This window comes from Ovis canadensis, chromosome 16 (genome assembly GCF_042477335.2).
Source record: "Ovis canadensis isolate MfBH-ARS-UI-01 breed Bighorn chromosome 16, ARS-UI_OviCan_v2, whole genome shotgun sequence".
NCBI classification, from domain to species: domain Eukaryota; kingdom Metazoa; phylum Chordata; class Mammalia; order Artiodactyla; family Bovidae; genus Ovis; species Ovis canadensis.
The window spans coordinates 52,449,996-52,477,294 of NC_091260.1; the positions used below are offsets into that span (position 1 = coordinate 52,449,996).

Below are 27,299 nucleotides of genomic sequence, written 5' to 3' on the forward strand. Positions count from 1 at the left end.
AATAGCAGCCCTGGAGAACAATCTTTCATTTAAAAAGTTTCTCTCCACTGAATGATGAAAAAACAAAAAACTTCTGAAAACAGTGAAAAAAAAATCCAAGGAAGAACATCCTCTATTAAAGAGTCAGAATACATTGTGAACCATGGGCTACCTGAATTCATCATGCTTTATACCTGGCAGTGTGCACATTTATGAGGAGGAAGCACCCTATAAATTAATTTGTTTCAACTCTGTAAGTCAAATCAGGGTGAAAAACCAAAAGATATAGCCTATTAATAATTACTAGTAAAATCTCAAGTTAAACAGATATACCTTGAAGAAATACTATTGTTGAAAAACAACCGGATATGTTCAATTCGTTTCCACTTATCATTATCCTCTGGGGGACGGGCGGGGAGGAATGCATTAATCAACAGGTTATTTAGAAATGGTTTTAAAATCACAATTGGAGTCATGGTATCAGGTGGAAAAAAATCCACGATTTTAAAATGATCTTGAGTTATCAACAGATCACGAAGCAGGACAAAACACAAAACCACTGAATCATATAAAAATACTTCATGTGAAATTCACAAAATAAAGCAGAAAGGAGAATTTGTATGTGTTAAAATAATTTAATTCTCCCTGTACATTTCTGTCCACATGAGCCAACAAAAGTCAAGAATGCATACTTTACAATATGTACCTGTTTGGGGACATTCAAGTCAATTTCAGATGGCAAAAGTAGAATCCAGTCACTAATGACATGTTTAAAAAATATATATTAAACCAAAAAAATGTTTTTACAAGATAAAAAATAATTTTCCACAATGCAATAAATTGCAGATCACTGAAACTTTAACTCTTTAGATGATTTCAGTTCAGTTTTTGGTTTCAAAAGCTAGCAACAACTGAAAGAGAAAAGCGCGGGCAGAATTTCTATCTGTTTTTACGTTTCTCTTTCTTGTTTCGACTGTTTGTTACACTGTTCAAAGATGCTGAGGATGAAGGTGCTCTTGCATGACCAGTGGCCTTTAGATGATCAAACAGTTTATTCCGGGATGGAAATTCACTATGGCAAGTTGTACAGCTGATAAGCACATCACTCTGAGAAGGGGGGGAAAAATCATAAATAAAAGCAAGTGTTATTATCTGAGAGCAATGTTTTCATGTTGAGATTAAATATCAAGCAATTGCAAAATAACAAGACAGACTCAGCAGAGGCAACTGTTCTTGGAAGCTGAGTTCCATTAACCAATACCATCAACTCTAAGGGTCCTGAGAATTCAAGAGCACATGCCATAAGAATAAGGTCCTGGATTTCAAATTAATGAAAACACAATAGTAACTGTTCTGGTACAATCTGATATGTTCAGTGTGCCTCTGTTTACCATAAAGAAAAAAATGTCAGTGGCACATATATTCTGAATAAACTTTACATTCATCAAGGAAAACTGCTGATGGAGCCACATGTATGCAGCAGGTGAAGGGTTCACCAGGTACACATTTAAATCTTTAGACCAGAATCAAGAATGTAGATTACACTGTTTAAACAACAAGGTCCACTGAAAAGCTGTCAATATTGTTTGGACTTACCACTGTCTGTGGTTCAGCAGGTACTCTGACAGACTTTTTAGTATCTTTGGCTTTCTTTCCTTTGGGTTTAGAAACACTGGAAAACAAAAGAAAGAATCAGACTAATTCAATAATAACGCTCTGCCCTTTTAACTGTCATCTAGAACCCAAGAAGATTCAAAAGAGTAACATGCATTTTAAAGAAAAATTCATTCATTTTTATGGCCAAGTGAATTAATTTTCACATCTCAAATGAACAACTTTAAAAAACAACTTTAGAGGTAACATATCAAATTTGATACAAAAAATAAGGAATTTACTTAAAAGTTGAAACACAAGATAAAGCAAGCCCTCTAAAATATCTTTGAACTTCTACTCAGCATATTTTTGTAAAAGAAAAAAAGTAAGTACTTAATACTCCATTTACTGAAGCAAACCATCTTCATGGCCAACCTACAGTGCTCACAAATAATCTATGACATTAAGAGACAACTTGTTAAACCTGACTCAGCTGATGATAAACATTTCACCAATTCCACAGTGAAATGAGAAAAACAGACACTGCAATGCATTTTTCATATAATTAAATTTGTTACATGTAAAGCATTTTCTTTTATTGAAAGATGATGTCTTTCTATTCATGTGATGAGTTTCTCTCCCCTGTATTCTATAACCCAGAGACTGCCAGTCAGTATATTCAGTTTCCTCCTGTTCTGCTTAACTCCAGAACATCCCTCCACTTAATCTGCTATGTGAATCTTCATTTTCCATAGTGTTCTCATACTTTCCCTCATGTGTGCTAGCCAAATTCTTACGGTAAAATCTGAGTGCAACTATGTTTACAGAACAGATGGGATGGGTTATAACCAATGAGTTAAAATGCTGTCAAGCACTTCATAAGTATACAGTTCTTCAGTCAGAACCTAGGAGTCTGGATTAAGTTACATGGTCTATACACTTAAAAGATGCTGACAAATGGGGCTCCCCTGGTGGCTCAGTGGTGAAGAATCCACCTGCCAATGCAGGAGACATGGGTTCAATCTCTGACTCAGGAGGATTCCACATGCCACATAGCAGCTAAGCCTGTGAGCCGGAACTATTGACTGGGGCTGGGTTCCAGAGCCCAGGAGCCACAACTACTGAGTCTATGTACTGCAACCACTCGAGCACTCTGGAGTCCACGCTGCACAGGAAGAGAAGCCACTCCCATGAGGAGCCCGCACACCACAGCTAGAGAGCAGCCGCCGCTCCCTGCAGCTAGAGGGAAAAGGCCGCTCAGCAATGAAGATGCAGCACAGCCGAAAATACATACAAGTCAATAAAATCTTTAAAAAAAAAGATGCTGATAAGGAGTGTAACACACTATGTAGTATTCGGTCAGCTTTGAAAATCTCAAGAAAAAGACACAATGACATAAAAGGCAACAGATTCAACATTTACTAACTTACAAAATAACATCAGAGGCCACAAATATATCCAACAACATTTAGCATTTAGGCTAATTTGGGAAAATTTAGGATACTATTCCCAAAAAACTTACCATATTATGAAAGACAGCTACATCTCCGAAGCTAGTATCTAAGACTCTATTTCTAAAATGTACTTTAGAGGAGATATAATGTATTCATATGAATATACTCCAGAAAATTGTACTAATTTTATATAGAGAAAGTTAGTAGACTTATTATGGTATCAATTTGTAATGTATATAAATGTCAAATCACTATGTTATATACCTGAAATTAACATAATGTTGTATGTCAATGTTAATAACAAATAAAAAAGAAGGTAAAAAAATGTACTCCAGACACACACACACACACGTAGTAGGCGGCTAGTGTCCGTGCACCGCAGAGAAGCAGCAGAGAGGCCCTGCAGAAAAGCACTGGGCATCAGGCCACTGGGCAGGGGGAGCGCGGGTGGTGGGGTATCCACCCCAGCTCTGCCACTCCTCAGCAGGGAAGAGGTCACCTGAATTCTGATTCTTTTTCTCACATTATTAAGTGAGGAAATGCATTTTATTAGTGGTTGCCAAAGTCTGACTGAGCACTGAGTACCCCTTTTCCTTCCCCAGTGAAACCCACACAGAAGTCATATGGAAAATAAATAAAAAGACTTCAGTTCTAGATGAAGGAGGTCCTCAGGGGCCTGGAACCCCCCCTTTCGGCCCACCCCTCATGCACCCAAGCAGCCCCCAAGGGACCTTTACAGGACAGCAGGGCCCCACGGAACTAGCAGAGCTGGGTCCTCCATGTAGTCAGCCAGCCTTTCCACTTAGCAGTTTTTGTTCTGGGGCAAGTCATTTACCCCAGACTCAGTTTCCTCGTGTGTAAGATGGGGACACACACCAAGCATCAGAGTGGCTGCAACCCCCTCTTCCAGCTTCCCATTCTCCAGTCTTCAAGGCACCCATACCACTCATTGGAGTGAGACCTCCCCCTGGCCAACCCCGGAGGCCTGGGCAGCACCATGACTCCCGGGCATCCAGAGAGCAAAGACCCCAAGCTGGCACATCCACCCTGATGCCCTGTGCTGGGGCCGAATGCAGGCTGCCTGGCCGGAGTATGGAGGTTCGGGCAGTGATGCTCGGGTGAGTGGGGCATGGCCTTATCTGTAGCCTCGCCAAGGATTACTGACCCAGCACAAAATAAGGACTTCACCAGGATGAGAAAAACAGAAACTCAGTCCATGAAACTCCTTTTGGCTTTGGGCCATGCTGCTGAAATGTCTGAGCACACTGTCTTGCATTCTCCCTCCAACATCATCCTTGGTAGACATACATGTGTATGAATAAGTCACAGATACATCCAACTCCCAGCGTCCATCATGGGAAAGGGTGTTTTACTTGATATACGAAAAGCCATCCTCACTACCAGTATTAAGTAACTAGAAAACAACACGTGACTCTGTCTTACCTTTTAGCCTCAGTTTTGGGGTCATCGCACAGTTCCACAGTCTCTGTGACCCCAACGTTTTCTTGGAGACTATCTTCTGATTCTTTGGCACTGTTTTGATTTAGGTTGGTATCTTCCGGGTCAATCTTTACTCCTTCTCCAATTCCATTTTCATTGAAATTATCATCATAGTTCTAGGTAAGAAAATATGTGTGCCATTATAAAATAAATACTATAATACCACTAGTTTTTTATATTATGTTACCAAACAGCTATAATGAACAATGGTCATGTTCTGTACACTCTAGTAAGAGGATATCTTCAGGGTATAAAAAGGAGAGGCAGAAAAGAAGAATATGAATGTCCATTAGAGAAATATTAATTTAGGGGGAAATGGAAACAATCCAGATATTCAGTAAGTGAATGGTTGAACAAATGAAGGAAAATTATGGAGCTCTTCAAAGTCACGTTTCCAAAGACACTGATTCAATTATGTGGGAAAAGAGAACACATTAGCAAAAACAGAAGAGAGAAAACTATATATAACCTTTGATTACAACTTAATTCAACATTCAGGAATATCCATAGGCAGAATTAGGGATGATATTGAGAGTCTTCCATAGTTTCCAAATGAGCAGGCAATGAACAACTATTTCACAATTGGAAAAAAGAAAACAGCAACACACAGGCATTATACAAGAAAAAACACCGGACAAACGTATCTTCACTAAATGCAACTGGCTTGCTTTTGCCTTGGGTAATGCTTTGCCACATTTGTTTTCTCCTTCTCTCCCCTTGTTCCCTTTCTCTGCAAAACGTCCCCCCTTGACTTCCCGCCCCCAGAACTACAAAAGCAAGCTGCAGGAAGATATCACGTTCTGTCCTAAGAACACTCTCCTTCCTATCCAGTTCCCTCTTCACACCCAAGAGAACACTGTCGTTATCTGTTACACAATCCATATACGTATTGCAGTAAGGTCCTTTTTTGCAGGGCTTCCCTGGTGGCTCAGTGGCAAAGAATCTGCCTGTCAACACAGGAGATGTGGGTTTGATCTCTGGGTCGGGAAGATCCCCTGGAGGAGGGCATGGCAACCCACTCCAGTATTCTTGCCTGGAGAATCCCATGGACAGAGGAATCTGGTGGGCTATAGTCTGTAGGGTCGCAGAAGAATCAGACAAAACTTAACGACTCAACAACAGTTACTTCCTCATGATTAAATTCAGGTTAAACATTTCTAGCAGGAATGTTACAGACATAATGCTGTGCCCTCAGTACATTTTATCAGGAAGCAAAATGTCACTTTCCATTTTTTAGTGATTAAAGTCTCATCATTTAGTTAAGATGATTATTGCTGGATTTTTCTACCGTAAAGCATGTTTTCCCTTTTTTAATAAGTAATAAACAGAGTATATCAGTATCTTCTTCCCTAATAACTATTTACCCCTAGGATCTGGCATCTATTGATGATTCTTTTGTGAGCCATTTATTATACTGGTGGGTCCAGAATAGTCCAGCCATTTGCATTTGTATTAATTCACATTCTTGGAGTGATGCCTTCCCATCTGCCTCCTTTTTCCAACTCTCTTTTTTAAAGCTCAATATAGACTCGTGATTTTTTTAAAAAATAAAATCAATATGTAAAATCTGTCACCATTATTCTTTTTGACAACTCAAAATTTCTCATATTTGGCAAGCCCGTAAGCTGACTTCTGGGTATTTCTGATTTATTCCCACAAATTTTTGAATACTCCCTTTATTTCCAGGATTGATAATCCAGGCTCACCTTGTACTTTCTGTCTCGGCCCTAGAATCAGTCACTTTCCCAAGGACCAACTCCTGACTCCTTTTATTAGGGAAGGGGGTTTAGAAACTAAGATGCGTGTACTATAAATGACTGCTACTGGGTATCACTGCTTCAGGGCCCTCAGCGTATACTGAGCATTTGTATCTTGTTTATTTTTTTAACATCATACCTCCAATTCTAGTAGGACATTAGTGTTCTCCTCTCCTTCCCTCAATCTATACCTGTATTTCCCTTCTCCTACAAGAGAATCTGTTTCCCGACAACATTAGTATATTTACTTATTTGCTTTACCCTATAATACTAAAAATAGTTTCCGAAATACCACACCAATATCACTAAAATATCTAAGTAAAGTTTAAGATTTTTTTCTTTTGCAGTTAATTTTGTCTTCAGTTATGTCCCATGGATGGTGTTCAGAGTACTGCATTCAAAGTTTCTTGCATTAATTCTTCCTTGTTGTCAGCAAGAGGGTTTTATTTGTTTACACTCAATTTCAATTTTCTGAGGTTTTCTTTCACAATCCTTGATGGCTTATGCAAATTTTTTTTTGACAATACAGAAAACTCCCAACCTGAAGTTTCTTAGTATCTGCTGCTTTCTGCTCCTTTATCTACCTGTATGTGTCTCCACACTATCTTTCCCTTCAAAAAGAACTTAGAAAAAATCCAGGGAAAGTGCTACAGAAAACTAGATCTGAATTGGGGCTTTCTCCCTGATATAATTAGAAACCATAGGTATCATCAAGGAATACCCCTTTCCCTTTAAAAAAGGGAAAACGTGCTTTACAGTAGAAAAATCCAGCAATAACCATCTTTGGAGGAAAGGTATCATCTTTGGAGGAAAAAAATGGGGCGGTAAACTTAAGTATCTTCCTTGGTAAAAGAATACAAATATATGTGCTTACTGCTGCACTCTTAGGACCTACTGGGTATAAATTCCTCTCTATTCTGTCTTTTCCAGTGGTTCTGGCACACAAGAAAAAATTGTTCTAAACTAATGACTAGCGAGTCTTTGGGTGGAAAATGACATAAGTCATTTTATAAAAGGAACATACAATTTGCTGTGTGGTTTTATAACTGAGGCAAAAAGTTCCAAGTCACAGCTTTAATAGTGATTAATTTATGTGTGATGATAATTTCTGAAATATAAAACAGCTGTGCTGTGCTTAGTGGCTAAGTCGTGTCTGACTCTTTGCTACCCCTAATGGACTGTATGTAGTCTGCCAGGCTCCTCTGTCCATGGGAATTCTCTAGGCAAAAATAATGGAGTGGGTTGGCATGCACTCCTCCAGGGAGGGGATCGTCCCAACCCAGGGATCAAATCCAGGTCTCCAACACTGCAGGTGGATTTTTTACCGACTGAGCCACCAGGGAAGCCTAAGAATACTGGAGTGGGTAGCATAACCCTTTTCCGGGGGTCTTCCCGACCAAGGAATCGAACTGGGGTTTCCCGCATTGCAGGTGGATTCTTTACCAGCTGAGCTACCAGGGAAGCCCATAAAACAGCTAAAAGTTATCAAACATAAACCATTTGGATAAACAAGCCAAATCTAAAGTTTTATGAAAAATTATTAGTGTATTACCTAAGTTTTCATAGAAACACTTCCAATTTTAAAAAAACTACAGTTAACATTTAATACTTAATTTAAGTTAACATAATTAGATCACATTAAACAGCACAGAAATCAATTCCATTCCCTGTAGAATCACCAGATATCCTTAGTAAAATGGACAAGTTCATTTTGTTTTTATAGTTTCAAAAAATCCACAAAATTTTGTTACACATATTAACAACATATATATGTGTAACACAGTATGTTGTGTTACAACATACTTTTAGTTAATAATGATTCTTAAGATAGAAATTCAGTATGAACCCCCCAGGTGATATATTTAAATGACTTATTGAGTCATTTAAACATTTTTTTCAAGAATCACAATCACCACAAGTTTCTAAGCAAATACTCCTTTTTTTAACCACTTTTAAAAAATTATAGTTAATTCCCAATGTTATATTGGTTTCAGGTTTTCAGTAAAGTGATCCAGTAACATATATTTTTCCAATTCTTTTCCATTATATGTTATTATAAGATATTTAATACAGTTTCCTGTACTATACAATAGGTCCTTGTTATTTAACTATTTTATAAACAGTAGAGTATATATGTTACTCCCAAACAACTAATTTGCCTCCCCCTACCGCTAATCCCAATGGTAACTAAAAGCTTGGTTTCTATGTCTGTGAGTCTATTTTTGTTCAGTTCATTTGCATCATTGATTCCACATATAGGTGATATTTTATGATATTTATCTTTGTCTGACTTACTTCACTTAATCTCTAGGTCCATTCACATTGTTGCAAGTGGCATTATTTCATTCTTTCTAATTAGCTGAATAATTCTCCATTGTGTATATGCACCACACCCTATTTATCCATTCATCTATTAAAGGACACTTGCTTCCATGTCTTGGCTACTATAAACAGTGCTTCTATAAACACTGGGGTGCGTAGATCTCTTCAAATTAGAGTGTTCTCCAGATACATGCCCAGAAGTAGGAAAGCAAATTTTCCCTTTCCAAAATTTAATTTACATTGTTGGCACAATAAACTTGGATATACAAATGATCAATCCTTACATTTTCATATATTTATGAGGTGAACGGCTGCCTTGATTTAAAAATCTTACCATCACGTGCATCTAGATGTTTTTAATGGGATCCCTCAGTTAATCTGTATTATGAGAATTCCACATGCAAATTTTTTAAACACACAGACAACAGTAACTAGGTAACTGACCACATATATAAGGCCCGGCATGGCAGGTGGATTCTTGACCAGCTGCATAATGAGGCAAAGCACTGAAAAACCAAAATATTTTCAGCTCCTTTTAATCTGTTTTACAATCAATATGAAATGAGGGTGTGAAAGTTCCTCTCCTTAATACAGTTTGCACTGAATAAACAAGAGCACTCCAACTTTATATTTGATATTGAATGTTAATAAAACTTTTTCAACGTACCTGTGCTGGTTTCTGTTTCTTTTTCTTCTGTTTTTTAGAAAGCCTAAGAACAAACATACATCAAACTGTCACATATTTAAGTAAAAAGAAAAAATAGCAAAATACTAGTGATACAAAGAATACCATATTAAAAAATACTGAGTATCATAAAGCATTGAAAGAAAAATACCCACATTATCATTTTAGAAAAATATAATAGTGGTTCACTTGATAGTAATTAGCATATCAATCAGCCAGTTATAAAACTGCTATTAATACAGTCATAATACAGTCTGTAAAAATTATATCTGACATCATGTCTTTATCCATTTCAATACTTGAAAGTTCTCTTAACTAGAAGAAACACAGACAATATTAGCATAACAGAATAATTTCTCTGCAATAAAACAGCATTTAAATGCAATCTCTAAATGGGCTAAGTAGGTCTAGTGACATTTTTAGAAGTACTTCTGTTTTGGCGCATCCTCCATCTCTTCCTCGGAATTGGCATTCAGACTGTTTTCATCAGTTTGAGGTCCTGAAAAATTTGCTTCCTCCTCCTCCAACTGTTGTTTTAACAAGGCAACCATTTCCCGATGCTTCTTTGATTTTTCATGATTCCTCATACTGAAAGGACAAGTTGAAATGAGTGACTGAAATGGGATTAATTCATACATGCCTAACTGTGTTGCTGGATGAATACAACCAAGCTAAAATCTACTTTTTTCCCATTAACTAATAAGCAAATCATCAGTGATACTTTAAGGAGACACAGAACCCTTTGGGGATTTCTTGGGCATTTAAGTACACTGGAAGCCCATGACTGTTCCTTTTTCCTATATTCCAGCATTCCCCCTCCCTTCCCTTTGTCCTCTTATCTACATAGTTTCTTCCTTGTGTTTTTTGGTCAAATTCTCCATATTTTTCTTTTCCCATTCTAAGAATTCAAACCTTCATCACTGTTTTCTCTTAATCACTTAAGTATGGCTAAGTGGAAAATCACAAAGCAGGATTCCAGCATTTAAAGGGAGCCCCCTTGGATCTCAGAAATGGTGATGTGAGGCCTTGAAGTGTAAGAGTAGTTTATGTCCTTTTGCTTATTTCAAGAAGGGTCTCTCTTCTCACTCCCACCACCCTAAATATAAGCTCAGGTGCATCTCTACCATTCGGTGTGAAACTATATAAGCGATGTCTATCTCGGTGCTCCCATGGGCAGCTAAATAACACTGAACAAGATAAAACTGACAGCACTAAAGGACTGGATCTCATCCTGTTCAGATCTGGATTTTCTAGTGGGGATTGCCTACTTTTCATTCCCACTAAAACTCTCCTTAAGAACGAGGTTTTCAAGAGAAACTGGAACATTCTGTGCCAGAAAGTAAAGTGTTCAAAAATATGACTCAGACACGTCAAAGGATACAGGAGTCAGGCTGATGGAACTGTCACTGCACACACCTGGGAAATCCTGAGCATGAAAAGGGCAATGATGAGTTTAACATACTAAAACAAAACTCCTCAATTCATTCTGACAACAGACATGCAGATCAACGCTCTCATGTGCAGCAGAAGGTCAACTTATGATGCAGGAGCCCTGGCACCGGAAAAGCCCCATTTTGAGACAATTCTAGTGAAGACTGGCACAAGCTGAAATCATCAGTGGATGCTAAATCTAGGAGGAAAATTTTGATCAAGAGAAAGATTATTTGCAGGGATTTAACATGTCTCCCCACATATTAAACATGCTACAAGGGAAAACACTGCAAGGGAAAAAGTACTAACTATACAGTGGAAAAATAAAGCAACACCCTGACTGGATGATCAAAATGATCACCAGCCATGAGGCAGGCAGCCATCTGTGCTTCTAGACAGAAACCCCAAGAGCAACACAGGCGTGCAGAGCACTCTAGCTAGGACCGAGCAACCTGAATCTCATCATGAGGAAATGGACAAACCAAACCCCAAGTGAGAAATGCTCTGCTTAAAAAGACTTTGGAAGGTCAATACTCTTCCAAACTGTCAATGGCACAGACAAGGGAACTGGTCCAGATTAAATGAGACCAAATAAATAAATGCAGTAATACGTGATCCTACACTAGATCCTATATTGAAGCTGGGAAAATGCTACAAAGGACGTTAACAAAGAATCAGCTGACAGAAGTGAAACATGGGTAGTAAATGAAAAGTACTGCATCAGCGTTCTAAATTTCCTGAAGCTGACAGCTGTGATTATGTGAAAGAATGTCCTTATTCTTAAGGAATATATACTGAAGTATTTAGAGGTAAAGGAGCCTTAGGCACATAACTTGCTCTCGGATTATTCCAGTAAAAATCTTGTCTGTGTGTGGAAAGAGAATGAGCACATGCAGACGGGGTGAAATGTGAGCAAAAGGTGAACTGGGCGCTCTATATTCTATTCATGCAACTTGCCAGTCTGACATTCAGTTTCCAAGTAAAAAATAATTTTTCAAACCTCCTTCCTTGTTGCTTTTGTTTCCCTGTTTGGTTCTAACTTGTCTGCCTCCCACCGCTCCTCCTGACACTATCACTTTCCCCTGGGGTTGCACGGTGATACCACTTGGGATTCCCACAGCCCCATTTCCATTGCTGACCTCCGCCTTCTCTACGGCACACGTTCTGCTCCTTCTTCCCTTGCTAGCTCTCCTCTCGTTTTCTCCCGTATTTGCCCCCGTACCTCCTGTGTTAGGATAGTATCCTTTTTAATACTCCTCCCTTCATCACTGCTCCCCTATGACAAAGTCCTGCCACTTCAGCAATACACTACAGGCAGGACAGATCTGAAGGTCTTGGGTTGGGGGCCATGGCCTGCAAGGCAGTATGACAGCTGGACGTGAGGGTGCACATGAATGGAGAGAGGAGACCAGCCTCAGCTCAGCGCCCTCTTGCCTCTGTGACTCTGCCTTCTTCACCACAACAAGCAACATTTCTTTCTGGAGACAGCATACACGTTTAAAGAGGAACACGGCAAGAATGAGAATCAGTACACCAGGCTTAACTGCTGGTGCAGATGGTTCCCCCTTCTCCACTGGGAAGATATTTCTCCAGGATGAAAGGTGAGGGCGAGCGAACAACTGCTCTGAGCATTTTCTTTAAGGACTTTCAAAGTGTTACACCTCACCTGAAAAGAAGAGGTGAGTGCAGAGATAGTAAACTTACGCCTTTTCGGTCTTGAAAGACTTATCACATGCAGGGCAGTAAAGGCCATCATAAAGTTCTGCGTCCTCGGCCTCGTCACTATCTTTACCTACCAGAGGGAAGCCTACAGTGAGAATCCTGTTTGATTAGAACATAAATCTAAAACATGTTAGCAAGTTACATCTCTTTGGTAAGGATCTAAAGTTGCACACAAATTAGAAATTACATTTGTTACTTCTTCACCAAGAAAAAAAACATGTTACTAGGATTTGAGTTGGCCTTTTAAAAGCAGCACTGAATTACAGGGGAAGGTGTTCAAATAAATCACTTTATCTTTCAAGTTCTTTTTATAAGTCTACTCAGAAGATGATTCAAAAAACTGTCAGAGTCCTAGATGTGTGTTAAGCTCAGAAAATCAAATGTCACTTTCATATTTCTACCACAAAGTAGTTTTTTCAACAAGTTCAGTTCAGTCACTCAGTTCACTTTTACCAAATGTAAAAGTGAAAAAGTTAGTCGCTCAGTCATGTCCTACTCATGATCCCATGGACTGTACCCACCAGGTTCTTCTGTCCATGAAATTCTCCAGGCAAGAATACTAGAGTGGGTAGCTATTCCCTTCTCCAGGGGATCTTACTGACCCAGGGATCGAACCTGGAACTCCTGCACTGCAGGCAGATTCTTCACCATCTGAGCCACCAGGGAAGCCCATACAAATGGAAATACAGTATAGCATCAATAGTATATACCTATAGTATAGCACCTGTAACTGTAATCTACTTTTAATTGCTTAAGTCAGCTTAAATAGCTCATGCTATTCCTTATGAGAAAGATGGGTCATAAAACAGCATATTATATGTAAACTCCAACACTGTCTTCACAGATTTTATAAGCTTGAAGCTTTATTACAATGGAATAATTACTATCAGTACTGACCCTTTACAAAATCTAAGCTCTGCTGAAAGTCTTTGCACAATTTCACATTCTATCTTTAGAAGAAATTAAACAAGTAAACTGATTGCTGTTTCAGATTTATTATGGGATCAAGGTCCCAAGATCTCTCTCCTATATTTTGTTTTTTTATAAGGAATGGTAGTATGATTCTGAAGGATATTCTGAAATAATCAAAATATCACCAATGTTTAGTATAAGATACTTTATAATTATGTTATGCTTTCAAATAGCTTATTCAAATAGTGAATAAAGAATATTGAATTTGAAAACATAATCTGCATCTAAGAATGTTTTCATATGTTCTCAGACACATACCAGAGCTTCTCAGAGTCCTAATTTCTTCATCAGTAAAACAGAGATAATTACATGAGCAAAACCTACATTTAAGAGGTACTGTGGGAGGACAAAGCAAGACTGTGTGTGTGAAAGCACCTTACAGATTGTAAAACTCTATGTAATCATGTCACCTCACATTTATATGGTGCTTTACAGCTCTCAAAGCACTTTTATACACACTACTTCTAATTTATTAAGAAAACATTCCATTTCCTAATCATTTGGAGTAAACAAAAGTGTCATTTTACCATGAGCTATTACTCAAGGAAAAGCCACACTTGTAAATAAGGTAAAATTAATTAACCTATGTTTAGATCATTTAATTTTTTATCATGGAATAGCCAGAGACAGTAGTCAGGTATATTGACCACTATTCTCAACAATGCCCACTCCTCTCCTTTTATGGTAGTCACATGCCTATGCTCTAATAACAGCGGCAGAGAAAAGACACATTTGACACAAAACAGGAGCCCCTCTACAGGTCAGAAATGAGACAACTTATATATACCGTACAGACTTCTGCACAACACCAGCTTTTCCGGAAAGAGTTACTATTAAAATTTGACCTACTGCTTAGTTGCATTTTTAGAAAATAACTAGCTATACCTGATAATATGCCCACTTCTCATTATATTTATGCAGACAAATAGTTTAAAACATGGTCAGAAAATTGTGAATGAAATTACCACAATTATACTGTGTACTTCCATAGACCACCTTCACTTGGCCATGCCAAATTGTTTTTCAATTATCTGCCATATTTAAAAACTGGGAGATGGCACATAAAAATCCAATTTCCAGCCTCATTCTTAAAACAAGCATGAAGCTGGCAACAATCGGCTGGAGCCCAGGTGCTCTCTGGGTTTCCACTTGCCCTCCCGTCCCTTGCTATGTCACACCGGAACCCTGTACAGGTGCTTGTGAGCGTCCTGAGCACATGATAAAAACATTTCCTATAGTCTTTAATGAATGAAGGGAGTTACCATCCTGTCCGTCTCTGAGCTCCTGGTCTTCCGCTTCGTCTTCACCTGATCCATCTCCAAACTGCTTTTCATACTGCACCTCCATCTCCCTGAGCTCCTTCTCCAAGTCAGCTACCGCCATCCAGCTCTGCTCTCTGTACTGCTCTGCCAGCCTGGATACACACGGCACGGTCTCTGCATTGGTTTCATTTACTTCTGAGGCTTAAAACCCATCCTCCCCAATTGTCCACGCCTACACACTTAAAACCTGTGCTTGGCTGAAACGGGCCAAGTCACTTCAATCTGTTAGCAGTTCTGTGGTTGATTTTCATCGCTCCACTAGATAACAAGTTTTGAAACATCTAACTCTTGGCAACTTACTAAAAGTCTTCAGGTGGTTTTAAATCCTAAGTGTCAACATACGTGCCACTTTCCCAAACATGAGGTGGGTAGAACTTTCAAGAAGTGAACAGTTTTTTAAAGAATGCTATAAAGCTCTGGACACAATGCTTTTATAGTGACTCAAACCAACAGAACTTTAAAGGCACTAAGTCTCTAAGAGTATACTGACAAAGTAGAGTCCTGCGTGGGGCTTAAAAGCAGAGCCCTGGACTGACTTCAGGCTCCAGTTCCCACCTCCGCAATTTATTAGCTATGTGATCTTGGGCCTGTCTCATTTCCTCAAAAGAAAGAGGATAAAAACTAGAACTTACATCACAGCACTGCTGCAAGAAAAGCACTTAGGATGTGGCCTTATACAGAATGAGAATTCAATTAATATTAGTTATCATTAAATGTTATAAGAGTCTGTAAAGGATCTCAAGTGTAAATGGGCCTCTGAAGGAAAACAACCAACTTAAAGGAAAAACTTTCTCGGAGCTGATAAAAAGACATAATCCCAGTGCCAGGACATAAAAAGAAAGGCTGAAGCCAGGGTGAGGATAAATCCCCATGAAAGCACCAGGTCAGGTATCCATGACGTTTCTGGGGACCAGCACCTACAGCTAGACAGGCTCCAGCCCGGCCCACATACTTGGCCTGTTTAAGCTTCTGCTGCCGCCTCATCGCCTCAGCTTTCCTCGCCTTCTCTGCATTTTGTTCTTCCACGAGCTTTCGATGAGCCTGCACTCTTCTATCCCTTTTACGGATGAAAGCGACCAGCTGACGGACAAGCTCATTCTTCTCTTTCCTCGCTTTGTCTCGAATCTTTTTGTTTTCTTTTTCCATGGCTCGTTTCTCCCAGCGGTTTGAAGCCTGCCGTGTATCATATTCTTCTTTCCAAGCAAAGTTCTTCTGAGTGCAGAAACTCTGCCAGTAAGCATAGAAAGGGTGGACCACCTAGGGACAAAGGAAACAGGCGGAACACTCGCTTTTTATTTGTACTTTTTTTTCCAGTAAGGCAGTAAATATTGATGCTGCAAAACATCTAACCTCTTTTCTTTATATATATATATATGTATATAGAATATTACTATTAATCAATAGAGAAGACAGTCCTTTGACAGCTTTACACAGTAACCCTTCAGAATTAATTTGATGAGGAAATTAATGGAATGGGACCATGATCAATAGGAAAAAGTAAAGAGGGGAGGGGATCAGGAAAAACAAAAGACAAGAGAGTCACAGTACAAGATGGAGAACTAGAACCTCTTTTTTTAAAATAAAAAGAAAGAAATGGGGAAAGACACCCTGATAAAGGCTAATTACAAAACGGTAGTAAGTTTCCCTTTTACCGTATCATAGTCACTCTGGGAGTCTCCAAAAGTTGGGAAATCTTCCGTGTCCTCTTCTAAAGCAGATTCTAGTTCTTCCTTTGCAATCATTTCAAAAACATTACGGTACACCGTATAAAAGCCCTAAAAAACAGTAACAGAAACACAAATTCTTAACACTTTTATAGTCTATGCATAGAATAAGATTTTTAAATGTCACATGAAAATTTTTAATTAAAAAAAATTTTAAACTGTTAAAAAGATTTACAGTCCCAAGCTCTGTCACTGCAAATACATTTAGGTTTCAACTGAAGGTCTTTACATGCTGACAGGTTAAATATGAAGGCAATGTTTCTCAGTTTTCCAATGAGTACTCTGTCACTTTCTATTTTTGAATAATTTTAAGAATTCTGCATTCAAGAGTCTTACTTAAGAGCCTGACAAATTATCAGTGAGTTCACTTCTTACCTTTTCGTCATCACCATAACCAGAGTAGCAGGTAACGGTGAAATAGTGAAGCAAATCTAAGCTGTCATCTTGATATTCTCCATCAAGCCCACCTTTAAGCAGAGCCTCTCTATGATTATCATACCTAAGCAAAAAAAAAAAAAAAAGGCAGTAACAGTGAAGGCTGAATAAATAAAAATTCAAAAGATTCCTTACTCTGAAACAGTCAAAATATAACTTCTTTACACTTCAACATGGCCAACCTACAACCAAAACCTTGAAGGAAAATATCAACAGGTAAAGACTTAATAGCTTCCCAGGTGGTTCAGTGGTAAAATATCTGCATGTCAATATAGGAGACACAGGTTCGATCCCTAGGCTGGGAAGATCCCCTGGAGAAGGAAATGGCAACCCACTCCAGTATTCTTGTTGGAATAATCCCACAGACAGAGGAGCCTGGTGGGCTATAATCCATGGAATCTTTCACAGAACTGCTGATTAAAAAAATTTCAACTGCAATTCCAAGTCCATTACAGTCATTATATGATACTAGCCATATATGAAACTAGCCAACATGAAGAGGGGAGTTTAAGAAGCCAGGGAATTTCTACTCTCCCAGGAAGGTAGCAGCACTTTCACCAGAAAGAAGCCTAAGTAAGACAGTAGTGGACATCATCTGGTCCATAGACTAAATACACTTTTGGGATATGGGAATTTACCAGCATGGACGTGAATAACTCTCCCCCAGTGTTTATGTAAACCAACTAAGAGCTTCACACACACACACAACTGACCCTCACTCCATAAAGTCAGTTATTATCCTTGTCTGATACAAGAAATGGAAGCTCAGCAATATTAAATAATGTTATCTACAAACATAAAGCCAATAAGCAGCAGAGCTAGAATTCAAAACCATATGTGCAGCACCAGAAGGACCACGCTCCTCGGCACTGTGCCGAACTGCTTTCAGTTCACAGGAGAATTAACAGGTAGGAGCTTTAAACCAAAGGACAAGGGACTCCTTGGGATAGGAATACCACCTAAGATCTAGAGAAGAGCTAGAGCAAATAGAAGGCAGGAAAGAATCTCAAAGCTTCCAAAGGAAAGAAAATGCATTTCTAAGGCCACATTTTCAAATTCCTCAGGAGGAGAAAAATTTAGTATTCTCTAGTTTTTATAGAAAAGGTAATTTAATAAGAATTTTCTTTATAGCCTTTCTCTCTTAATAAGAGACAAGACTTCCACAGGTGAACTGAACACCCATCTGCTCTCTGTACCAGCAGCATCTTGCATGGTTATGTCCGAGTACAAAACTTATAGTTTCACAGCAAAAAGTTCACTGAGAATCTGGAAACCTTCAAAAGGATTTCAAAAGTAGAAATTTATGTCCGGAAATGGCATTAAGTGATCAGGTTATCATTAAAGAGTCTGTCACAGATGTAGATGCCTAACTCCTGCATATAAAGAAGTTCTTGGAAAAAATATTACAATTTTTGACAAAAACACTATACGTGTTTTTTTACTTTATTTTTTAATTGAAGGATAATCGCTTTACAGAATTTTGTTGTTCTTTAAGGATAAGTCAACATTCTTCCTTTTCTTCAGCAGCTGCTGCTGCTAAGTCACTTCAGTCGTGTCCGACTCTATGTGTGACCCCACAGACGGCAGCCCACCAGGCTCCCCCATCCCTGGGATTCTCCAGGCAAGAATACTGATATCAGTTAATTTGTCAGACATCAAAGAGACCTTATTAAATGAGAAGGAGCTTCAAAAGTATGAAAATTAAAACTATTTCTACTACTGTCAAATTTCGTCTATGAGATCAGAGCTGAATAATCATCTCTCAGGTTCCTTCCTACCCAAACACTGCATTTTACATAATGAACAGATTGACTGGGCTGCAGAACACACCCCGAACCATTTGATGTATTACATTTCTTTTTTTTTTTTTTGTATTACATTTCTAAAAAGCCCTTTGTTGACCATTCTTCCCAACCAGATACTCCAGAACGGACAGCACGATACTCACCACGCTCTCTCCTGAGGGTCACTCAACACATCATACGCCGCTTGGATCAGTTTAAATTGTTCAGCTGCTTCTGCGGCATTATCCAGATTTTTATCTGTTAAAATAAAGGACAGAAATTCACTCATCAGAAAAGTAGAGGACAGACTCTAAAAAGGACCGCTTCCATCAGGAATGCCATAAAATGGATATGTACAAAACGAAGAAAAACAACTAGCAAAAAGCAGAGAAAGTGGCTGACAGCTGATACTCAGGATCAGTTATGAGTGTCAACTCGAGTAGAAGTTTCATGCTTTTCTCTAAATCTCAGCATGTCACTTAGCACTCAATCTGGATATCCACAAACAGAAAACCCTGAATAGTACACGTTTTATTTTTAGAAGGAGCAAAATACATCAGATATAGAAAGACTTACTGTTTCGTGCTAGATTATACTTAGTGTGTCTTTACCACCATCTTTAAGGTTTTCTTTCCCATCAACATACACCAAAATAAATCTCATAAAGCTTAAAAAATATATACTAATTACTTTTCTCTTAGTTTGCCTCTTTAACCATGGAATTCACAAAGCATCTTTGCCTCAGGGCCGTAGCCAGGTTCCAAGATGGCCCCCAAGGACCCCCACCTTCCCGGCATTCACACCCTGTGTAATCCTCTCCCCCATCAGTAGGGTCCGTCTGCGTGACTGAAACCAGGAGGCAGAAGTGATGACAGGACAGGACAGTACTTGCAATACTGGATTATGAAAGACTGCAGGCTCCATCTCGGGTGCTCGCCCTCTCTTGGATCTCTGGGAGTGCCCAGCTGCCATAGCGTGGGGACACTTTGGTGGCCTCTGAGAAGACCATGAGGTAACGAATGGAGGCCTCTGGCCCACCGCCAACAGGAACTGAAGCCTGCCATTACTCTGGGGGCAAGCTTGAACATGGGTTTTCCCAGTGATGATTCAACCTTCGGAGAAACCTTGAGTCAAACCACCCAGCTACACCATTCTGATTCTGATCCCCAGAAAACGGTGTGAGTCCACATCCTGAATATATTTGGTTCAAGTTTTTGGTAATGTGTTACACAGCAACAGGTAACTAACACACTCAAAGAGCAAAATATCAGTATCTTGAGTCTACTATGGAGTACCTCAACATTCTTTAGGCTACAACGCAATGTATACTTCTTTTAAAAAATGACAGAAATAGTCTTAAAACAAGGCTCTCAAGTGTATCTGACCTCCTCTTTTTAGATACCACCACACAGTCCCACGTCCTTCAAGCAGCTGACACTGACAACACTTTCTCAAGTGCAGCAATTTGCCTCAGTTCTTTTTCTTTAGGTGCTTGAACACAAAAAGCTTTTAGAACCATGCTCCTTTGAAATTAACAAAAAGTAAAAACCAGAAATAAGAAAACTCCATCACAGGTCTAACTCCCCTTCCTTAGAGCAGCCCATGGGTCATCTTCTAGCCTACCTCTTCTCTGCCTAAATCTCCTACTTCTTATGTGCACCATAATATACTCTATGTGTGCACGCTCAGTCATTCAGCATCATCTCTGTAACATTTCTGCTGGAAATGTTTCATCTGAATTTAATCATGAGGAAGTAACTGTTGTTGTTTAGTCACTAAGTTGTGTCTGACTTTTTGCAACCCCATGGACTACTGTAGCCTACCAGGTTGCACTGTCCATGGAATTTTCTAGGCAAGAATACTGGAGTGGGTTGCCATCTACTTCTCCAGGGATCAAACCTGTGTCTCTTGCACTGCAGGCAGGTTCTTTACCACTTCACTACCTGGGAGGCCCAAGTGTGTGTGTTGGTTGCTTAGCTGTGTCATATACTTCAAATGCAGTCAAAAGACAGTAATGATCAAGAAGCTATTCATTAATTCCTTAACATTCTACTTTTAACAACTAGAGCTAATTATATTAGTTTTTAGCAACAATATCACATTATGTCATGTTGAATTTATAGCTGACAAAGTTTTAAGTATTTTACATATTAATTACTGACAAGCCAACTGATAACTGTAAAACAGTTTTTTAACCTCAAATAGAGTGCTCAATCCACTCTGTGGCAGATAAGGTTAGCCGATCCGAAACTTCTCCCTCTTTTCTCTTTCAGCCTTTACTGTGGAGGCTGGACGAGCTAAAAATTAAGCAAGCATTTTGGCTTATGCAGCCTCCCTTGCTGCTAGAGAGGGCTATGTGACACAGTTCTGACCAGTGAGGAGAAAGCACTGGTGAAAAGTACTGTATTTTCTTTCCTTTCTCCTTGTCTTATGCATGGAATGAGTGCTGGAGCTTCAGCAGCCATCTTGAGACCATGAAGGAAAAGTCAAGAGATTCACAGTGACATTCCTCAGCCACTCAAACAATGCCAGCAAGCATGTACCTCCAAGCCTTCTTGCGGTGAGAAAAATAAGCTCTTAACTTACTTAAACCACTGTGGCTAGATTTTCTATTATTTCCAATGAGTACTATCAACTTTCATCTTGCTGTGGCCTTGTTGCCATCTGGTTCTAAACACAGGACACCCAGTATCCTGTTTCAATTATTTTAGATTTTTATTACTACTGTGTGACAACTACTACTAGTTGCCTACTCAATACCATTCTCCCCTTATTCCTAACAAAACTATGATATTGGTCACAGCAGTAATGTACACACTTAAAAACCTTACCTCCTCAGACTTTTTTGAAGTTGGGATTATCAGGTTACCCACTTTCAGCCCATCAGATACAAACACAAATCGATCAATAACTAAGTGAAGCTTCCCAGGAGAAGCACTGTTCTTCCTGAAGAAAGGGATGGGCCTGGGTGGCACTCACCTTACGCTCTAACTCACCCTTTGCATCCTGCCCAAAGCCTGGGTATACTGCCTGCCCGCAGATTATGACAACTGAGGCAGAGACTGCAGGTTCAGCCTCTCTTCCAGGAACAAATGATAGCTGATTTTATGGGGGTACCTGATCCCCCAAATAAAGATGCCATTTCTAGTCTCCTTGGAAGCCTGGACTGACCATGTGACTAAGCTCTAATCAATAAAATCTATGAAAGTGTTTTATGGCAGCTTTTTAGACTCTTCCTCGAAAGACAACCAGCACACACCCTGTTCCTGCTTTACCCTTTCCTCCTCCATGCTGCTACCTGGGACCCCTTCTGCCATCTCAGATGGTGAGCAAGGCCCCATCTGACAGCTGCTGAGCAGAGTCCAAGGACCTCACGGGAGACCTGCTACCCTGGGGCTCACCTGCCTCTCTCGGCACCTCCACGTGACATCTGTGAGCTTCTTAATTGCTTACACTTGACACAAAGACTCAAGTCTTATGGTCAGGATGATGGAGCAGGTCTTCAATGGCTTCATCAAGCAGCCAGAACAACCAAAATGGGTCACCTCTGGTTTTCCTGCTACATGTGAAAAATAAAACGACTTTTTGAACACAACTGCTGGCTTCCTATCATTTGCAGCTGAACACAATCGCGATATGCATACAAGGGTACAGTCCAGCTCATGATTTCTATGTCATCAAATCATTAATAATGATGGTCTGATAAACAAAGAAACATAGTTCACATTAAAGCAGAATGTCAGAAAAAGCCTCCAACTAAATCTCCTGACATGAGACAGAAAAGGTGACTGTTTAGGGGTGGGAGGTGGGTGGGCCTTCTTCACCTTTTAATCTGGACTGTACTTTGTTGTCCTTTTTCTTCCCACTCCCTTCTTGCCTCCCTTAAAGAAGAATGGTGACAGCTAAAGCTTTTAAAACGAGAAAACCCATCAATGTACCACCTGAAAGCAAGATCTATCGCTTTCTGAATCTTTTTTAAATAACTTTTTCAATCTGTCTGTCATATGGCTTTTTATTTCACTTAAATATACCTGAGACTGGTAGACTAGGAGGTTGAACTGAGATCTAAAAGATGAGTGTAAAAAGTTAAAAAGCCACTGAAATTTAAAAGGCACTCTCATACAATTCTTTGTGTTTTTCTCTAGATAAATTCATGTCCTCCTCTACTTTCTCTCAAATGATTTTACAGTACCTTATAGAACATTTCATGGACTGTGCATTTTAAGCCCTGCCTTAACTGAAGCCAAGCTCCCTGAGAACACACTTCCCTACAGGCCTCTGGGGCTCTGATACAGCAGGTCTGGTGATGGAGCTGACCTCTTCTCCTGGTCACTGATCCTTATTCACCACTCAGTACAAATCAGCATTCTGTCCATTCAAATGGAGACTCACACAACCTGGCTACCTCTCCTCCTTCCCCTTCTCCTCACTATCCACTAGCCTCCCAACCATTCCCCCTGTTCACTGAGAATTTTAGCTTGTGAATCATCTCTGCTCCCAGGTCCTTTCATCATCCTGGTAATGTCAGTGTCCCTGGTGAGATCTGCTGGTCTCCCTACCTCCTGCCTAGCCTCTCCAACCCGGTCTTCCACCATACAGCCAAAGGAATACTTGAAAAACACAAACCTATCATTTCTCCTATTTGCAACCCTTCAATGGCTTCCCAAAGCCCAATCTTCCTAATCCAGTTTACCACAACCTTCAAGACCCAGCCCTTGCTCACCTGGGCAGGCTCACTTCTTTCCCTTCCTAGGCTCTGCTGCGCTCTCTCTTATCTCCCACCTCCTGTATTCCCTGCAATCCCACTTGAGGTCTCAACCTAGATGTCACTCGGGGATGCACATCTACCCCACCCTCCCAAAAACCCAATCCGGACTGGTCCAGGGGCTCAGAAGCACCTTGTATTTACCCTCATACTGCCCTTATCTCAGCGGATGGAAAGTGACTGTTTTCTTCCGTGTCTCTCCGAAGACAGCAGGGCCAGCAGAGCAGGGACCACTCCTATCTTGTCCACATTAAGGCGCTCAGGGAACGGTCATCAGATGAATTACTGAAAGACTGGCTTTCACAAGGAGTGATCTTACTAGGCAGTGCTATTGACCCTACTGGAAATTATTCTCAATTCTTCAATAAAATAAATAAAGGTAATTCCTTTTTTAAACAATGAAAATGGGTGGCCTCTATATGAGACACACATTAGTCTTTGAAGCACAGCCCGAATGTTAACCTTGGAAATATCTAATACATTACCTTGCACACAGGACGAAATTAAACATGTGCTGACAGACTTAACAAATTAATGCGCAAAGAAAAGCACATCAAAATCATGTGTCTTATGGGACAGTATTTATCCTATTCTTCCTTGCACTGATTTCCAACTAATCAAATCTGGTCATTTTTCCTTTGCAACTTCCCTTCAATGCAGTCCTTACCCCTCCCAATGATCCCAAGACTGCTTTGGGTCCTTAAGTGCCCACGGTTGACTCTACCTGACTTTGGTCTCTGGCCCCCCTCAATCTACTAAGCTGCCTTCATAGTACCTTTCCAGGACATCTTAATAAAACTGGCCACAACTATCCGTTACTGGAAAAACACATTTCACCGTCCTTTGCCATTCAAAGACCTTTACAACCTAATCTCAGATTACTACTCAAAAACATTTTAATATTGCCATCAAAGTTACATGTGCATTTGGTCATAAGTATTAATTCTTTTTCTCACCCTTCCCCACCCAGACAGTTAACAAATTTCCAACTCCATTTCTAACAGTAATCCCTATTACTCTAAGAACATTCTTCTATACTGTTTTTGGACCTATTAATTTTGGATATAGCTCCTGACTTCCTGATGAACATTTAGCTCATTTACCTCTTCCCTTCCAGGATACATCAGATTGTTCTAGTTCCTTTGACAGTCATCATTTACAGCTTTAAGCAACAAACCCATAGCTTTATTTCCTATTCCATTAACTAGAACCATCACCTTCTGATCTGGGGTTCTAAGCCCTTCCTTCAGCCCTTCTCTCAACGCCTATTTTCAGACTTCCAATAAACGCTGCCTTCCATCAAACTGTCCCCTTTTGGCCACCATGGTGCTCTTTCCCATACAATTAAATTTTCTTCTCCCTCTTTCCTCTAGAGCCAGCTAATGGCCAGGCTCCTCTGCCGAAGGGAAGCCTCACTGCCTTTCAGTACATGGTGAAAACTCCTTGTCTTGAATTCCTGGGGCAGTTATTAATTGTTTTAGTAAGTGAAAGTTAAAGTGAAGTCGCTCAGTCCTGTCCGACTCTTTGTGACCCCATGGACTGTAGTCTACCAGGCTTCTCCGTCCATGGGATTCTCCAGGCAAGAATACTGGAGTGGGTTGCCATTTCCTTCTCCAGGAGATCTTCCCGACCCAGGGATTGAACCTAGGTCTCCTGCACTGTAGGCAGATGCTTTATCGTCTGAGCCACATGTTCTAGTAACCCACTACCCATGTTCTAGTAACCAAGTCACTGTTCTAGTAACCCACTACCAATTATATGCGTTATGCTATCTTGCTTGCATTTGTATTTACCTTTCCAGTAAGGCATGTTTTCCAAACAAGGCTAAGGTCTCCGTGTGAGCATCCTAACCACTCTATGAACATTTTTATGGACTAGTACTAATATGAAAGCCTCTTATAAACCTCACAAAGTTGAGATTCAAATACTGTCTTCGTTACCCAGTCGAGAAGATCAGATGACTTCACCAGTCACACAGGCCTGGACTACAACTAAATAAAACATCCGAAAGAAGCATACTTCTATAGATGTAATCATAACTTCACTAGGGAAGGCACGCAATTAAAATTTTCAATCTGCACAACACCCGAAGTGAAATACAGAATCACTCAACCCACCAAAAGAGAAAAAAAGCATAGCTCTTTAGAAGACATTTGACTAGCCCCTTTGTCTTAATTACACTTAAGTAGCTGGGATTTCCCGCTGAAGTTAAGGGCAGCTTTCCCGGTGAAAGCCCAGGAAAGCTGCAGGAACTGCAGCAAGGGAAAAGCCTGAGACATGACTGGGTTAAAAGCTCGACTCCTCCCCGCTCGGGGTCATCTACGGAGGGGTGGGAGGAGCACGAGAGGTCTCTAGGATGTTATCCTTCCCCATCAAGTGGTCACGCGGGAACCCGGGGACGTCTGGGACAGAACGAGGTGCTCGGGTCTCGAGTGAAGCCTGGGGGTGGGGGGCTGCGACCGCCGATGGGCTGAGAACTCTCATCGCCAGCGTTGGTCAGGGGCCACCCGGCCGGACGCCGGCACGGTTTACAGGGCAAGGGGGAGTTACCGGCGGGCAAGCCCGGGCACAGCCAGGTCCCTGGAGTTACCCTGCGGAGAGGGGTGAGAAAGGTCGCGAGGGCCGCGGCTTTTGAGAGGGGCCGCGGCGGTTGCGGAATAATTACCCGGGTGCCATTTCAGGGCTAGCTTCCGATAGGCTTTCTTGAGCTCCTCCTCGCTGGCGTCTCGCCGCACACCCAGCGCTTCGTAGTGACACTTCATCGCCCGACAGGGCAGGGGGCTCGGGCCGGGGCCGGGGCCGGGGCCCGGGGCGGGGCCGGAGCCCGGACCCGGGCCGAAGTGGTGGCGACGGCCCTGGTGGTCCTCTCCTGCGGCGGGAGCCCGGCGCCCGCACCGGGCCAGCCAGCGAGCGCGGCGGCGGCGACGGCGGCGCGGGGCGACGGCGGCGCGCTGGGGCGAAAGGCGGCGCTGGTTGCGGCACGCGGGAGCGCGGAGGGGGCGGCGCCGGCGGCGGCTCCGCATGGACCCGGGGAGGGCCCTTTTCCGGAAATAGCCGCGCAGGAGGGAGGCGGAGCCGTGGCGGGGAGGAGGCGGGGCCGCGGCGGGCGGGAGGCGGGGCCGCGGCGGGCGGGAGGCGGGGCCGAGGTGAGACGGAGGTAGAGTCACGGGAGGCGGGGCCCCGGCGGGTATCATTGTGAGGGGCACAGACGCCAGTCAGAGTGACACTAACTTGACATCCGACCTGAGAGATGAGAAAGGAGTTTGATGGGATGAGATTCTGGAAAACATCTTGTAGTTCTGAAGATAATTTCTCAATTTGAGCCACGGTTTTACAGATGAGAAAACTCAAGCCTGAGGAACTCAAGACTTCCCCACTGATTAATGGAAGGATTCGGTTGGATCAAAACCAGGTCTTTTAACTCTTTTCTTCGGTTACCACTTAATGAGATCTCTAATACACCTTGTCCTGACTACTGTGCATGAGAAATAATAATAAATAAAATGACTTATACTGAAACAATTTAAGAGGGAAGCATCAACACGCTTTTATGTTTTACTACCGTGAATAAGGGTCTTCCCTGGTCACTCAGATGGTAAAGCGTCTGTCTACCATGCGGGAAACCTGGGTTCGATCCCTGGATTGGGAAGATTCCCTGGAGAAGGAAACAGCAACCCACTACAGTACTCTTGCCTAGAAAATCCTATGGACGGAGGAGCTTGGTGTGCAGGCTACTGTCCATGGGGTCGCAAAGAGTCGGGCACGACTGAGCGACTTCACTTCTTCACCATGAATAAAATTGGGTGACCCACCCATCCATCACTCTTGATGGATCCGTCACATCCATCACTAAC

At 41.1% G+C, this 27,299-nt stretch overlaps 1 protein-coding gene across 1 annotated transcript; it reads right to left on the bottom strand.

Annotated features, from left to right (window-relative positions):
• Nucleotides 1-594: 594 nt before the first annotated feature.
• On the bottom strand, nt 595-26,510 carry DNAJC21 (DnaJ heat shock protein family (Hsp40) member C21). The gene is made up of 12 exons (XM_069555852.1): nt 26,111-26,510; nt 18,845-18,938; nt 16,837-16,960; nt 16,390-16,512; nt 15,690-15,994; nt 14,678-14,829; nt 12,426-12,513; nt 9,720-9,878; nt 9,273-9,315; nt 4,470-4,642; nt 1,576-1,651; nt 595-1,086 (listed from the first exon to the last, which is right to left on the bottom strand). Exons 1-12 carry the CDS (start codon nt 26,466-26,468, stop codon nt 919-921), a joined length of 1,863 nt encoding a protein of 620 aa, XP_069411953.1. The 5' UTR covers nt 26,469-26,510; the 3' UTR covers nt 595-918.
• Between the last annotated feature and the right edge of the window lie 789 nt (nt 26,511-27,299).

Coding starts and splice junctions, on each gene's coding strand:
- DNAJC21 (XM_069555852.1), bottom strand. CDS start 26,468: ATGCGGAGCCGCCGCCGGCGCCGCCCCCTCCGCGCTCCCGCGTGCCGC. Junction 15,995..16,389: donor CCCAGAGTGACTATGATACG/GTAAAAGGGAAA, acceptor CTTTGTCCCTAG/GTGGTCCACCCTTTCTATGC. Junction 4,643..9,272: donor AGAAACAGAAACCAGCACAG/GTACGTTGAAAA, acceptor TTTCTTACCTAG/AACTATGATGATAATTTCAA.